The sequence below is a fragment of the Aphelocoma coerulescens genome, chromosome 2, assembly GCF_041296385.1.
Source record: "Aphelocoma coerulescens isolate FSJ_1873_10779 chromosome 2, UR_Acoe_1.0, whole genome shotgun sequence".
NCBI lineage: Eukaryota > Metazoa > Chordata > Aves > Passeriformes > Corvidae > Aphelocoma > Aphelocoma coerulescens.
In genome coordinates this window covers 99,062,203-99,079,538 of record NC_091015.1, presented here as the reverse complement: position 1 = coordinate 99,079,538, position 17,336 = coordinate 99,062,203, and the positions used below count along the sequence as shown (strand labels likewise).

Sequence of the window (17,336 nt, the reverse complement as noted above, 5' to 3'; positions counted from 1 at the left end):
TTTGCTTGGTATCAAAGGAAACTTTGAAAAGGTAAGATATGCTTCAAATCATTTTAATTCAGGATGAATTTAACCAGCAATGAACCATAATACAGAACAATAGGAAACATTATGATCTTGCCAGAATTAGGCTACCAAGGCTTTGGTCTGCATATACAATGCACATAAAAGTTAACTCATGAGATCTAGTAGATGATCTTTAGGTCCCTTCCAACCCAAACTATTCTATGATTCTGTGACCAGGACTACAAGCCACATTCAGTGAAATAAGACCACCATTAGCCATTTCACAACACCATTTTAAATTGAATACTACAGCTGATCTCACAAATTTTCCTTTCAAGGTTGTTTTCCACCCTCCCTCCTGCAAACCTCTGAACTGTTTTACCTCTTGCAAAGCTGCATCCCTGAACTCAAAGTGAACAAAGAAAATGAAACATGTTACCTCAAGGAGAAAGATATTTATAAGTCACAGTGGATGTAATTTTATTTTCTCTTGCCATTGCTTGCCATTTTCTTCAATTTATGAGTTCAATTCCACTTTCATAGCTTAGATGGCACAATTCCTAGCCAAATTCCTAAATCCTTGTAAAATAAACAAATGCTTTGGTACGCTTCTGTTGCTTCTTCCTTTCTTCTATCCTAGCTGCCAAAACAGATTCAACTAGTCCTTTATGTGAAAGCTAAAAGTGGTAATAATTTAAATTCAACATTTATAAGTCTGTATAAAGATATGGCAATACACTTTCCTCCTCCATTAAAAATAAAACTAAAGAAACCACCTATTAATCCCACTGCCCATTTCCATTCCACTGCAGTTGGTGCAACTATGTGAAGATGAAAATACATGAAATTATATGGATAACAATGTACTTACAAAGCCTCCAAATCTGACCTTCTGCACACAGGAAAACTAAGGTGAATAATTACAAAGGTCAAAAGGAAAATGATGCTGGTATTTTTGCCCTAAATAAAGAAAACAGTTCAGGCAAAAAGTTGAGGAAATGACAAATGATGTGAAGTACATGCACTCACTATGCCTTCATATCTGTTCTTTATCTTTAGGTTCCTGTTACTTTGTTATGCCTAAAATATGATCAGCAACAGCTTTTCACAACTAAACCTAGGCAATGCCTCCACACTTGTTTAATTGCTGCAGTTGGTTTATATAGGACACATCAAAGCATAGCAAGACAGCAGCATTGCTTAAGAGACTGGCAGGGCTTTGCAAAGACTTCAAGAGTCACAACTCTCTGATCATTGAACAGCATTGCTGTTTTTACATTTCTGAGAGCAGTGAGGTAAAGAAACAGAATAAAGACACAGATAGACTTTTGGAGCAATATGTACTGAAATATATACAGAAAGAGAGAAGAAATGTTATTTTCAGAGCTTGGAAGTGCATATTCGTTAACACTTGAAGGTCACTGTTTTTGACCCTTACTTCAAAGGGAATGGCATCCTGCCAAACTGCAGGTTTTTTTCCCCCCACATTGCATCCCATGTGTAAAAAACCTTTCCTGTCCTCAGAGGATCATGTTTACAAACACTGGGAACACACTGGAGAGGTGAAATCTCTAAGGCATGTGTACTCCAGTGCATAAAACACGACCATGCAGATCCAGGGAAATGCATTCCCACCCTGGTTTGGCATCGCATTTCCTCAGGTAGCTCATGAAAGCTAAACACATAGTGGAAAAAAACAAAGTAAAATAACTAGGCTAAGTCATGCTGTGATTTCATTTGCCATGCAGCTATAATCTATTTAAACTGTGGTGCTTTCTTCACTCCTCCTGAAGTTCAAATAGGAAAATCTACCATTGCCTTTACAGGAAAGTGCAGTGCTGTCAACTGGACTCTGCATGTATGCCAGGCAGAAAACATTTCCTTTCAGCAAGACCTGAAGTCAGCAAAGAGTATCCCTACTAGAAAACCTGACACACCTACAGAGATATTTTAATTCCTATAGAAAGGGCTGATATCATCTTGAAACAGTAATAGGACCTGGACCTGAGATACTCATCAAGCTGTAAATTTTAAATTTTTGTGTTATTATTACTTATGCATAGTGGGTCAATCCCTACCTATACATCAATGCAGTCCTTTTTTATGGTATGGCTTCAAAAGAAAACTTTTCTTAACCTATCTCATGTCTCTTCCTCTACTGCATTCCTTACAGGACTTTCCAAGATATTCTTACAAAGAGTAAGATTACAAATTTCACACTTGTAGGGTTCTTCTTTCGAATCTGCTTGACTTCATGATTCAAATTCTGCCTGCATAGGAGAAATAAACATGTTCTCCTGCTCCAAACCTAAAACAGCAGGTCAGATTTTGTATGGTATTGTTGTCAAAGACTAACAACGATTTGATGCTATGAACAGACACTACCTTGGCTACCTTATTAAGCCATTTAATTTCATAGATAAATCTTTCCAAAACCTCTTATTTTTTTATATCCCATTTCCATTTTCACCCATACCAACCAAACTGTGAAAAGGGTTATTAACTCTCATAAATGATCATATGCCATTCAGTGTCAAAGCACACCCAAATGCTAGGTAGCTCAGCTCACATGTATGAGTGTATGTCTATGTGTATATATGTGTATTAAAGAGATTCACATCCACAGATGTGTGACTGCATGTTTATCCTGGAGATGTGTTCTTAGTCTAATTTCATGCCTCAGTTGTTTTAAAGACTCAAAACTAGGAACCAGAGATAAACATCAAGAAAAAAAAACCCCAACATGTGTTTCTTTCTATTACAGCAATAAAAGAGAAATTAACTTCTTTCATCTGGGCCTTTAGTAATCCATACCACAGCCTGAGTCTGACATCAAATGATGATGTTGAGTCTTCCCACTTTGCTGGTTCATACCTATCATACCACTCATCAATTTGACACAGACAGCAACTCTAAGAGATGTGGAACAAACCATCCTAAATAAAATAACATAAAATAACATAACATAACATCACTCACCACTGTATCTTTGATCTATAGCCATTAAGTATTTATACAATCAAATCTTTTCTTTTAGTGTTGTGCAAAGTCACCAGAACTTGAAACATCATGACAAAAACTAGAATTTTTCTGTAGTAAATATTAGAGAAAAATAAAAAATTAGTTATGGTTTGGGATGTCTGAAAACAAGGAAAATCATGATAATAAAAAAAGAAGTCTCAGCTGTATCGTGAACAAACCAACCCTGCAGTCCTGGCTCTACATGAAGCGATTTGAACAATCAGTTAATGGGGCCTAATAAGCAAACTGAGGTCTGTACTGTTGGTTAGAAACTTGACAGGAATCTGAAGTTGAGCAGAAAAAATGCTTAGCATCAGAGGCTCAGCTGTATTCATTGTTTTCTGGTAAAACCAAAATAGCGTCACGATCTCTGCCTGCATCTTGGCAATCCTCAAACATCACAAACATGCATTTACTAACAAACAGATCCTTACGACTTCTCAGCACAGCTTTCCTTTATTTAGACAACTATTTCCCTGTTTTCTTCTAGGACCATAAAGGGCATGAAAGACCTTGAGCCCAGGGTGCACTGTACAATGGAGCTGTGTCCAGCTAGCCTAGAAATTTGTGGGAAACTTTGAAATTCCCTGTGCTACTCTTTGCTCAGAGGAAGAGTCCTAACAGGCTTCCAGGCAGGACCCTAACAAATGCAAAGTCCATAGATACATAATTCCCTGTTTGCTTCTCTGTTGTTTTTACTTTATCAATACAGCTCTCCTGAAGGTCAGCTTTCTTCAGATTGAAAAATCTGGAACCTCAGGTGGACATGAATAGTTGGTCTTCCTCATATCTTCTTAGCTTCAAGGTCTAAAAAGAGATAGCTTGCTAAAGCCAGCTTTGGTCACTGATTCAGAATGCAGGCTCCACTCTGGTAAGTTCTTAAGATGGCAGTCAGTTCTCTCACTTGTTAGGTGTCAAACACAGGAATACTAACAAGAAAGTTCTAACCATGGCCAGGTTATCTCTAGATGAACATATGTAATGTTATAAGATGGATCTTAGCAATTTTTTGGTGATTTTTGATGATAAAAAATAAATCAAATCTATGGAAATAAAAAGCAGTGAATCTAGTAAAGAGAGATAAATACCTAATCCTAGCTATTCACAATTTTATAAACCTCAGTTCTGACTGTAACTAATTCCACAACGATGGAGCCATTCACCTGACTGCTGGTAAGAGGTGTCAGTGCAAATCTCCTAGAAGCTCGCTTGCATATGTTTGCTAAGGTCTGGCGGACACGGCTCTGATGGGACACCCAGGGTGAGGGATGAGTGTGGTCTCTGTGCAGCACAGAAGAAAGGGAAATGCACAGCAAAATGTGAAACATTAATTTGGAAAACTGGGAGAAGCACTTGTTTCTGATTTGTATGAATACAACTCAGAGAAACTGTCCAGTGCTCAAGAGAGCACTGAGAACTTCTGAATGACCTGCCTTTTACTCTCTCAAAGCCAGTCAGGATGAGACTGAAAGACAGACAGAGAGAAAGTTGCCTTTTAATGCTTATTTAGCCAGAAATCACTGCATACAATAACAACATAAATCTAGTGCAAATTCCATGCCACTCCTTACATTTTTCCTTGACTCTCTCCATTGTGTGGCTGGAAAAAGCAAGCTTTATTTTAAAAAGAAAAAAAACAAACAAATAACACAACCCATGGAAGAATGTGTTTAAAAGTCTACTGCATAAGAAACAGCATGCTAAACCACAGACTGAGAGCACTCAATTTGGACCAGGGCAGAAAACCTTAGGAGGCACCTCCAGCACAGCATTTAAAACATCATGTTAACAGGACTGAAGTTCCCGCCAGGCTTACGGGTGCTCTATGCCATCATGGTAACAGAAAGAAATTTTAGCAAATCAGACCTGCTAGTGGTCAGGACAGGCATCTTAAAGTATGCTGCAGTAGGTACAGACCTTTAAATCAACCTTCAGCCTTTCTTAGTTAGTAGCTGTTATCAACTTCTTTACTTACTTACTTACTTACTTAGTAACAGGCACATCAATCTGGGCTTAACTCTCCATGAAAACTATTTTAACACAAAGCAGATTTGGATCCTTATTTGTTTTGAACCACAGGAGAAAGAGCAATACATTTAGTTTGGAAAAAGGCTGCCAAGTGGATGAAAAAGGCCTGCAAGTTTTCCTTTTGGTCGCCCTTAGCATTTATGGTCAGCTTTTCCCAGCTCAGAACCCAAAGTCTGCTCTCAATTAGCCTGGCATAGATCAGAGCAACTCCATTGACTTCAGACAATTTTTCTGGATCTAGAGCATTGTGAGACAGAACAGAATTTGGCCAATATTGTCTTTTTTTTGTTGTTTTACCGGCACAATGGATTATTCTCTTTTTGGAAGACTTATCGGTTGACACAGAGCAGATGACTGTGGAGAACCTGTTTGATGTGGTAAACAAAAGCAAAGCAATTGCCAAAACAGCTGATGAGCTAGAAAGAAAAGAAACACAAACACTGTGGGAAGGAGAATGATGGGAAAGAACTTGAACCTTCTACTGATTTTGGTACAGAAGTCCAAAAATAACCTAGAATATCGCCCAAAATAAAATTTAGTACAGTGTAAGAGTGTGACTTCAATCTCTAACCATGTCCATCAGAAGCAATTTTGCTGGATCTAATCCACTGTAAAACCAGACATAAGACATCTGCAGCCACACACAAAGTTTAGAACTTTCAGCAGGAACAACACAATAAGATTATCATTAGTATTGTTACAATTCCTATTGGGAAAGAAAATGTAGTGAAGGAATAAAGACTGAAATCCATTTTGTAGACTACTTTTTGGAAAATATACCACTGCAAAAACTTACTGCCAAATTTTTTTCCTTTCTCAAGAGGGACCAGGGTTATGAACCAAAAGGTCATTAGCAGGAGACAGTTCTTTCACAGCTGAACAGAAGTCACTTTCAGTTTACAGGGGTAATAAGTAATTTTTATCCATTTGTGTAGATCCCTCTCATTAACAATGGAAGCAGCAGGGTCATAATGTGCATTTCTTTTGACAAAATCAGGTGATGCCTGCATCCCATTTTAACATAGGATTTTAAAATTTCAATACAAATTGCAGCAAGATGTAAACTTAGGATGCTCTATTTAAGTCCTTTAAACCAATAAATATCTTGCATTGAAGACCATGTGTTCAAATTTGAAAATTTGATTCCAAAAAACCTCTTTCCACTAAATTTAATTCAAATTCTATAAATGCATTAAAACCTTATGGGACTCATTCAACTTCACTTTTTTTTCTGCCTAAACATTAATGAAGAGAAGCCATAAGGCTTTTTGCTTTTTTTTTTTTTGTCTCAGTTTAGCTATCAGGTGTAGAGATACTGTTGCAAACATCTGGACTATTTCACTGAAAGTTGAGACTTTCTGGAATATGATAAAGCAGGAAGGCTGTTTTTCCTCTTCCTACCACAACTACAGATTTGGGCAGATAATGAAACTAAGAATGCGAAGGACAAAATTTGCTTATCTGAAATGCTTGTTTACCAGAAACACTTTACTGGAAAAATGGGAATTATAGAAGATCCAACAGTTGACTAACTTCTTTTTATGGTAACTTAAAAATTTTCACTGAGCATAGAACATGCATCTTCAGAACCTGAACATACTTTGTGGTCTGTAATGTCCAATGGGAAAAAATCTGATTTGCCAGCTACAAGTAATACTCCCTGTCTTTACCTGCTGAGAGGACTGGAGAATGGGTGCAGGGGCTGAGGAAGGATTTTTATTTAACTAATATGCAAAATAAAGATCAGAGTTACACACATTCATAATTGAATGCCTCTTTCCTTACAGAGCCAGGTGAGCAAGTTGGACATTCCAAATAGAATTGAAAAGAATTTAATTATTTTCCTACAGAAGATAACTGTAACATGAAATTAATTTGACTGCTTAGATAAAGACTTCTTTCTTGTTGTATTTAAACTGAAGTTATGCTTTAAAATACATCACTGTCAAAGAGTGTGTGGAGCAGAACTGGATAATTTTTTTTCAAAAATGTAGCATGATTATTGAAATTATGTTATTATGTTGGTGAAAAATTATTTCAAAGAGCTTCTGAAACTAATCTGTTGTGTTTTTATTCCCTCTTTTCTATTCCTACTAAAAGTTAGCTCAAACACAAATTTATTAGAAGTTACTGAAGACTGCAAAATAAAGCTAGCAAGCAAACATTAATAGTGAGAAAATATATTGATAGAAATTGTTGTCCTGGATGGCTTCTATTTGTTTAATTAATTAGCAGTAAGAGAATGAACAATTTCTGTAGAGTTGAAGCATCTCCTCATTTCCAATCCAAATTCATCAGCCTAACAAAAAAAATCATTGATATCTGCTCCACATCCATGTATACAGATTCCCAGTCACATTGTTAAGCTCTGAAGCAGGGCCCAAGGTCGTGCACAAGGCATCCCATGCAGAGCAGCTGAAGCCCCCAGTTGTACTCACACTGAAGATGCTTTAAACTCATCTGCAAATGCACTGTCATCCTTGTTATCAGCCTGTAAGACCGTGGGGCACTCAGCTGTCTTTAGCCCACTAAAGACCAGGCTACAGGTGATGGAAAACAAACATGAATGTGTTGTCGAATGCAAAATAGAAAAAAAAAAAAGAAAGAAAATAAAGTGCTATTATGTGGTATACAACATGCAACTACTGTTTCAGTTATCTGGAGTCTTATATTTTCATATTGCCAGAATCCATTAAACTTTAGTCAACCCAGCTCACTTTGCAAGAAGGACTGCTTTACATGTAACAGGATTTTAAGGCTCTAAGTTTGCATCCTGTCCTGTGCTAACCAACAGAAACCTTCAATGAACTTCCCAAGTGTTCTAATTAATACAAGATATATTGCTCTTGTATAGACCACACCTCAGTTTTTCAAACTGCATCTTCAGCAATGACATGACAGTGTCCAGCTTCTTCTGTCTGCAGCTTATGTATCTCCACCTGAGCTGATCAGCCAGATTTCCCTTTAGAGTCAACAAACAGCCAGTCTCAGAGTGTGATTCATCTGATTGAAATTTCAGGCGTGTAGAACACATTAGATAACTGAAGGCCCACCAGTGCTTGCTGCACTCCACTGACATCAAAGAGATGAGAGCTGATCAGACATCTAACTTTGGTGAAATTAATTCCAGCCCTCTTGTGCAGCAGTCAGACACGCTGAGGTTCTGCAGCTCCTTTTTTTCCTCAGCACACACAGCCTAAGCCAACCGTCATAGGACTGGCAAAGACACCGACTTCCACCAACTCCAGTGCTGCAAACTGCTGCTCAGCTACCCATTACTGCTTCTCTTTTGCTAATTATAAAACATTAGATATATTCACTATTATTCTGTAGCCTCAAAGGCAAATATTTATGCTGGAATGAAAAGAAGGAAAAAAAATAAGAATGAACTGTTACATACACAGGACAAATAGCTCTGAATTAAAGTTACCATGCTCTTGTTACAATCTTCTGTTAGGTGGACATAGTGAACATAAAATCTGTCAATAGATGAAATTAACTAATGAGTTAGTTCCCATACCAAATGCTCTACCTTATGTGGCTTGGATCCCCTTACTTAGGATGGATGGTGCCAAAGAACTTAGCTATGTAGGTAAGTCACTTACAAATCCACTTCTTTTTTATGCCAGTGTTTTAACTCTGAATATGCTTTTGGTTTTTAATTTTGATTTCAATGAAAAGAGGAAAACAAAGAAAAGGCTGTCATATTAATAAAGTGCAATGAACAGAAAGTAACAGGAGATGAGGGGAGTATCCCTCAGCTCCTGCCCTTACCTCTCGCTGAGCTCCTCCACGCGCTGCCCGTGGCTCAGCACGAAGCTCGACGGCCCGCAGGGGCTGGCGGGGGCCGATAAAGTGCTCTTGACGTTCTGTGCCGAGTGCCTGCGGCTCCGCCGGCGCTCCAGCCCCCTGCGCTCCCCAGCACCAAGGCTGGCCCTCCTCCGATCCCTGCGCCCACTGGGAGGGGGCTCAGCACTCTCATCTCCATCTTCATGCCTCAGTGTCACCTGAGAAAGAAAGGGAAGTCGGCTGAGGTTGCTGACACAGTCGCTTCAGCTACCACAGGTGTTCACACCCCAGGCTTAAAAATTTCCTGGTCTCGACAATATTAACTCCAATTAGTATCACTATTTCTACAGTTATCCCTGAAAGTTGCTGTCTATCCATTAGTGAAGTGTGGCAGCTCTAAAAGTGGAATTATATAACGATGCCTTGCATACAACACTGTAGGACCCGTAAAAACACATTTATGTATCTGCTAATCTGTTTTCTTTTTAATGTGGGACTGAATTTTTAAGGAAGCTGAGCAGTCTTGGACAACCAGTTCTCTTTATTTCCTTCCAGAATACTTAGGTGAAGACTTGGCTTTAGTGAAGTCAACAGGAAAAAACTCCATGCATTGACTGATTCAACATTTCCTCATGTTCAGACATGACCCTTGTAGTGATTAAGTGGAACTTAGCATCTAGAGTGTGTTGGAAATAGCAGAGGACTAAAGCATGGATGCAACGCCAAGTATTTTGAACTGCTGAACGCTCTTGATGTGCCAATGTGAGGTACCTCTAACAGAAACAAAGTGTTATCATCTGGTACATGAGGAGAGATATCCCTGGCAGAAACAACATAGCAACTAATGGATCTCATCTGAAATGCAGCCTAACATTTAAATAATCATTATATGAGCAAGGTCCACTCAAACAGGCAGAGGCACAGAAAAGGCGATGCATGTGATCAGAAGAATGCCCATCTTCTTGTTTCTATTAGTCTTGTTACTCTGGTAATTCTTTCCAGAAGTGATGTAAAAAAACCAAAGGGGGAAGTGAGATGTCTCTGCTTAGGGTGTAAAATCTGTTTCTGTGAGGAAAAAGAGATTTTTCAGGTAAAAAACAAGATTGGCAGAAAAAAGGAAGAACTTGCGTAGACATGTTTAAATTTAGTTTGGTCATCAAAAAAAAAGCTGGTGCCCAACTAAATCAACTGCCAATTCTGCAATTAAGTCTTTCAGTAGACACAGCATTAACAAAAAAGAATCCCTGCTTTTAAGTTTAATCAGCATATTTTAAAAAGGGCTTTATAAACTGAAGCCTCTGATGATAGAGAAAGAAAGCATATTGAGCCCTCTCGTTCTCTTGTTCCTATTTTGGTTCTTCCTGAAAATTGCTGTATATAAAGCTTAACTCTGCTCCAGTTAGTGAAGTGGCATGGTGTAGAGTCATGGATGGAGAAAATAGAGAATCAAATCGATCAAATCCTTCACTGGACTTAGGCACAGATGAAATAATTTAATTTTGTCACATTAGAATGCAAATTCCCATTTACATTACAACTTCAGCCTAAACCTCCTAGCTCCAACACTTCCAAACTCTGAAAAGAGGCTAATTATTAAGAAACTGGATATCCTACCCTTATATAAATGCTTCAGAAGTAGTTATTTTATACCTAGGTGGTAAATGTGGAGTCACCCATTACTCCGTTGCTGCAAACTGCTTAGGAGCTGGTCCAGTGTAAACTCATAAACATGGACTTGCTGGATATTCAGCTGCAGAACAACTGTGAAGTTGAGCCCAGCCGAACCTTTTTCATGAGCTGAATACTTTTGCACATGGAAAGAACTTCTGCTTGCTTCAGAATGTGTAACTAGCAGTTGCAGAAAGGAGGCTAGTAAATGTGCTGGTTTGCCTTGGACTATGCCCCAGCTTTAATATGAAATGCCTTTGATAAAACGCAGCTACGTACCGTAGCAGGTCACATATACAAATGTGTATAATACTTCCAGCAACCAGATGTTTTTCTTTTAAAATAGAAGAGATAACCAAATTTCACCTAGGTTACATTCCCCCCTCCTCTCAGCTTTGAAGTTTGCACAAGCTGTAAGATGCATAAAACAGGGCATGTTATGTTACCTCATAAATGTTAAATTGCTCAACTAAGTCCAAGTCTGTTCCTTTCTTGTTCAAGTGTCTCTGTGAAATAGCTTCAATGCCTAGCTCTTCCAGACAGTCCACCACATCGTAGAAAGAGTCTTGATCTGGCAATCCTGACAGCGTCTAAGAATCAAAGGAAAAACATTTAAATCTGTTTGTTTTGAAAAGAATTAAACAAAGGATTTTAAAAGCGGGTGGCAAGTGGTGCTATGTATGATTTCAATCAAGTAAAACCCATGATGTGGGATTAGAGACACTGATAGAAAATAAAAAACAAGTGGCACAGCTTTTAACAAACAACTCTGTGCACTGTGTAGAAAAATGAATAATTGGCAAAACAAATCAATGTTGTTATTTCATACAAAAAAGTATGGAAAATGTAGGTCTTTAAAATACACAGTTGGATTCTTTCTGGCTTCATTCAAGTACAGACTTAAAGAACGGAGAATGTTAAACCATCAAACACAGGGATAAAAACAAAGAGGGAGGAAAAAAACCCGTTTAGCTAAAAAGAGTAAAGCTCAGTTCCTACTGATTCCTGTAAGTTTAGCCTTAAGAAGAAAAAATCCATTGCACAGCTGTGTGACATCAGGATAGCAGGAAATATCCTGCACCATGTGCCTAGGGTCCTCCTCACCTGCAGCATCAGTCATCTTCCCTGAGCACAAATTGTCTTGTATTACAGAGATAGTGAATCCTCTCCTCCCTTTCAACTTAAGAAGTCTCATTAAAGGTACACTGACTCCATAACTCCTATTCCGGCTTGCTACGGATTTCTAGTCAGTGTGTGCAGATTTTTTACTGCTCCTTATGCAGGATGCAGAACAATTAGTTTAATCCTGCACATGTTGAGCAGAAACTACTCAACACACCGTGCAACCTACGTGCAGGGCAACACATACCTCGCCACAGGAACCAGTCTATGCAGAGCCGTTTCTGCAAAGTACCTGAGAGTGCAGGCTGGAAGCAACACGGTTTTTCTGGATTAGCTCACCAGAGAGGTTTACTCTGAAGTAGTTTCCTCTCTCCCATTCAATTAACTAAATAATTTATCTGTATTCCCAGTAGAGAAGAGAAAGAGCAAAGGAAAGAGATGCAAAACACAGGCCCTCTCCAAAGAGAGTGACATCTTGTCATGCCTGGGATGGGATGAACTGCCCCCTGTGAATGCTGTTTTTCTGCAGCCCATCTTTTCCAAAGTGGCTCTGAGCAACAGAGTGCAGATAAGAGCAGCCACTCTGGGCTGCCTCCCTACACCAAGAAGCTTTACATTCAAAAAAATGGGTCTGGATTACATGACTAATGAGGGAGAAAGAAGCAGCTGACATAGCTGTCCTGTTAAAGCACCTCCTTCCTGTGATGTGAAGCACTGAAGTATGTGCATCAACAAGGTACTTTTAAATTTAATTTTTTTCTAACTAAACACAACACAGCAACATTTTCTTCTTCAGTCATTACAGGTCTATTGACTGGTGAAATCCACTACAACAGGAATTCTTAGCACAAACATCAATTAAGTGTTAACGTTATATGTTCAGGCTTTAATTAAGACAGTATTTAAGGCTCTGTTTAGAACCCACTGAAGACTATGAAACTAAAATGCCCTGAACAGTGCTGAAAACAGATACCACATTTATTTTGTTCCTTCATTGAGTAAAAATTCAATTACTCAATTTACTCAATTGAGCATTGAGTAAAAATCTGAGGATTCAGCAAATGGAGTTATCACACTGCACATTCAATGGAGCTTTAACTTGGATGTTTAACTTGGAAATATTATAACAGAAAAGTGTTCAACTATGAGGCTTTCAGCTCCAAATGAAAGACACAGACAGCCAGTACTCTAACCCGAGTGCCTTCAAGCACAGTAAGATGTGATGTTTTATCTGCAAAAGGGTGGAGGAACAGTCAGATCTTCTAAAAATAACAGGAAGTCATCTTAATGTTGATATGCAGATCACCCACCTTCAAGTATAGCTTTTTTAAATCCAAGGTAAGGCAAACCGTAGACTGGAAAAACAGCAGCATAAGGTAGTATTTACTAGCAACTGGTTTTGTCAGCAGTCTTTTATTGGTTATTATAATTTTAAATCACACAGCAGTGTAAATCCAATTTTCACTGCATGTTGTTGACCAGAACTGGGCAATTGAACTCCAAAATATAGAAGTAAAATATTTTTCCTTTGCACTGTTTGTCATAAACTCACAGATCCACTTGCAGAGCCTAAAGCATATCAGATTCAATTTCTAACTAATCCAAGGATGATAACAAAGGTTATACTGGAACTATACATAACCAGAAGAATCTGCACTGGGATCACTCTCATGTAAGAGATTCATGAATGTCTAAATCCTCACAAATTAAGAGAGGGTTAATAAAATATTAGCATAAGTAAATTGCTTAAGCATCAACAAAAGAGAGGGAGAGGATAAAAGGACAGGAGCAATTCTTATGTCTGGGTAGATGCATGTTCTGCTCTGGAGCAGGAAGGAAAACAGTCTGTAAATGGATACATGGAGAAAGAAAAAGGAGTACAAGCATGCTTCCTTAAGACAAATCCTTCATGAGGACTCTGCCTGCACTGAAAATTTTGACATTTCCTTGACTAGAGAAGCTGAAACCATCTGAGCCTTCTTTGTATTCTCTGTGGGGGAAAAAATTACAACTGTTACATGCTACTTACTGTTTTCTCTATAATCATGAAAAATATCCCATTAAAAACATCATAAAGCTGCCCATAAGCCAGATCATAATTATAAGTGTGGATTTGTGGGATCCCTCTCTTCCTTGATCTTCATAACTGCCTTGCCTCTGACTGTGAGATGCTTTTTCTTTTTGTATGTTTTTAAAGAGCTACCTCTTCCTAAAAATAGCTTTAAATGTACTGAAGAACTCAGACTAAAGGAATCAACTACAGGATAATAAGAGTCCACAGGGAACAAAATCTTCGAGGAAGTCAAACACCAGGTAGGTTACAACTGTGCAAATGATGAAGAGAACTATTTCAGAAAGAGGAATCAGTACACAATAACAAGGTGTAAAGCAGAGACATTAATGACTAGTGACCTTGGCTTTAATAGCAGCTACAGACAGAAGCAAACATAACTGGTGATGCTTTTTAGAAAGAGTACAGCAGCAAGGTAAGGTGGTCTTTTAAACTCAAGAGGAACCTTACTACTATGGAAGCAGGAGCAAGGGTGACTCTAAGCATAAGTACAGTAAGATCAGTAATGTCACCAGGAGAGGTTAGTCTCTCTCAGGCATGTTTGCTGGGAAATATCTGCCATTAAGAAATAAATTTATAAAAAAAACCCCAAAAAACCAAAACTCAATAACAAAGAAGCAACCCACAATTCCAATTATGTAGAGCCCAATAAGCTGGCAGCTTGGTGTATGACCTCCATGAACTAACTCAGGATCTTCAAGTGAATACAATGAGCAGTAATAATATTTCCTAATACTCTGCCCTATTAAGTATAACCATAAACTACACAGTTATTTTATTTGCCAAGAGTATGCTGGCTTTCTGTGCTCTTTAAAAAAAATGAGTCTTTAATTTTAGTACCCTCCCTATGATTTGTCTATGACTAGAGGCTGATTTTTAAGGAATTTACACTAATAAATTTCTAACTTTAAAGGACTTTCCATTTTCTCCCTCCCAATAGCATAAGTCAGTATTTCAGAAAACATTTGACTTTACTGCAAAACTATGACTTGTAAATCCCATCACCACAAGATATAAAGAAATAAGAAAAATTTAACCTTACTTTTTTAAGCAGAAGCACTCCTACTAGCACTCAGACCTGTTAAATTCATCATATTTAGTTTGCAGAAAAAAAAATATTTGAACTATCTGAACTAGAAAACTGTGCACAACGCAAGCATTTGTGAGCACGTGATCTTTCCACCACCACTTGCCTTCCTTCTCCCCTTGGATAATCTGTTGAATTAGCTTGTCGTGTTTTCCTTCAGCACTGCGTTGTCAGCGCTGGGAGAGGAGCCATGGCAGACCACAATTCCACACAACTTCTACCAAAATAACAATTCTGCTCCCAGCTGCTGCTCTGGGTGGCTGCAGCACAAGTAACAGGAGTGTGCTGACCGATTACAGTTTGTCCTGCAAATTCTCCATGACAGGTCTCCTCTGTCATATACTCTCAACAGGGAAGTTCATTATACAATTGAAAACACTAATATTATCTGCAGTAGTCATGCTAACAAACCTTGTTAACCAAGGTCATTGCATAAACCAGTAGTTCCGTATCAACCCCATCCTTCTCCTCCAGTATCTCCATGATGTTGGACCATGGCTTGGCTCCTAGAAGAAAAGCAGAAACTGTTGGTTACAGTGATCAAAATGGAAAGCTCATCCAAGAAGTAGCACAAGTTGGAGTATATGGCCAGGTGAAACTTCAAGTGGAAAAATCCAGCTTTGTCTACAGTCTCTCCTGCTCCCCTGAGAGTAAGGTTAATGCAGACAGTGAAAATTACAGTACAACCTATTGCAGGGATATAAAATATGGCAGGTGGACTCCTTCTGAAGGCACCAACTTCTCTCCCTCGATGACGAAGGAAGCTTTGTTAGCACAGTGTGATCAACACCAAAATTCTAAAAATCAGGTGACAGGAATTTTACCCAGCCTATCATAGGTTCCACACAGGCTTCGATAAATCTTCAGCAGAGACCTACATGCTGTGCTTTCAGGGTGCCTGCTGCTCCTATTTCTGGTGCTATTGCTGAGTTGTGCTGCATTAAGGTAAGTCAGGTTAACAAAATACTGTGGCAGAGAAACAGTTTTCTCAAATTACAGGCTATGTGCCTTGGATAAAAGAAATGATCAATGAGGGGAAAAGATTTTTGCTGTGGTTCTTTCTCAAATTATTTTAATAGGAAACCTACCTACAGAACTTTCAGATATGATTCTCTCATTTTCCACTAAGAAAGTTCAAAATTCGTGCTTTTAGTTATTTGATTGATTTGCATGTTGATTTGAATTTGCATATTTCTCTGATACCGAAACCCTAATGGTTTAGTGAATTTCGTGCTAAAAACATTGGGCAAGCAACACGTCACCCAGACTCAGCCTCTTGTGAAAGGTACCTTGTAAAACCATCCTATTTCATTTGACTGAACGGCAAGATGGTTGCATTTACCAAATTTTATCTAGGAAAACTGAAATAAATAATGAAAGACTGCCATTCAGTGTTTTTTTTTGGTGTAAAGTTAAAGGTGAGGAGCACTAAGCAGCGAGCTTAGCCTACAGATATACTCAATACAACTACACAAACAACTGTGACCGTCTTTCAATTTCAGAGGGAAACATGCAGAGTATTCCAACAGTCCCCATCCCCTGAACACTGTACAGATTATGAGACTTCAGGTATAATCAGGCAGCACAATGCAAATGTGCCATCACAGCCACCTGTCGCTGGCTGATCAGTCATGCCGAGGTCTAAACTCTGCATTACCCTATAACAGCTCTTGTTTATTAAAGATGATATCATACATGCATCCTGCTACACAGACATCAAATCTGTGCTAACCAAGGATCTGCATTTTCAAGCAATGGCAGTGCACTGTATGGAAAAACCTGTCTAAAAGTGAATGTGCAGACAGCAATACTTCTCCTTTTTTCTCCCCTCTCAGACCATCTCTGATCTTTACTACCGAATCAGGGCTTTTTTATCTTAAGAAAAATCAAAGGAGGAGTGGATTCACTCTCAGCTCTCTAGATGTATTTATATGCATTACTAATTAAATGCTAATTCAAATACATGTCTGTAATGAAAACACACTGGACACATCTTTACCAGATTCTCTATATTGTTAGACATTTTGTACAGTGCAGGCTCAAAAGTCATGTGGAACAAATTCACTCAGCTCACAAATTATATATGATCAGCAGAAATTATATTCTCACTACAAAAATGTTTTCCTTTGGTTTCCAGTGAAAAAATGAAAAATGGAAGGAAATAGGAAAGAGAAACAAAATGGGGAAACCATGCAAGCCTGACTTAAACAGTGCCATTTAGAAAACCGGTGAGTTGATATCAACATTAAAAAAGAATTATTTAATCCACTGTATTATTCAGTGAGAGTCCTTTATTTTGCAGGCAGGTTCTACTCTTATTGGAACAATCCTCATTTGTTTTTTAGGCAGCATCCATGTGGTTTGGTTTTTTCCCCTGAATATCCCAATACTTCTTCATTATCATAAAAGAATAATTTCACGGTCACCTTGCTGTTTTCCTGCAATGCTGATATATAATTTTCTTCTAGCACTGCTGCTATTTTATTTCAGAATTCAATTTTTAAAAAAATTGTTGATCAGTCACACTTACTAGTAAGGAAGCCC

At 38.3% G+C, this 17,336-nt stretch overlaps 1 protein-coding gene across 8 annotated transcripts in view; it reads right to left on the bottom strand.

Moving 5' to 3' along the window:
* Positions 1-17,336, bottom strand: part of FHOD3 (formin homology 2 domain containing 3) — a 378,731-nt gene that overhangs the window by 102,387 nt on the left and 259,008 nt on the right. For 7 of the 8 annotated variants that reach the window (XM_069004136.1, XM_069004132.1, XM_069004133.1 and 4 more), the window contains exons 8-10: positions 15,204-15,298; positions 10,959-11,102; positions 8,830-9,062 (exon numbers count right to left, since the gene is read on the bottom strand). In XM_069004136.1, coding sequence (XP_068860237.1) covers positions 8,830-9,062; positions 10,959-11,102; positions 15,204-15,298 — 472 coding nt within the window. Of the gene's footprint in view, positions 1-7,493; positions 7,596-8,829; positions 9,063-10,958; positions 11,103-15,203; positions 15,299-17,336 lie in introns of all 8 variants that reach the window. The other variant, XM_069004140.1, reaches the window with a different exon arrangement.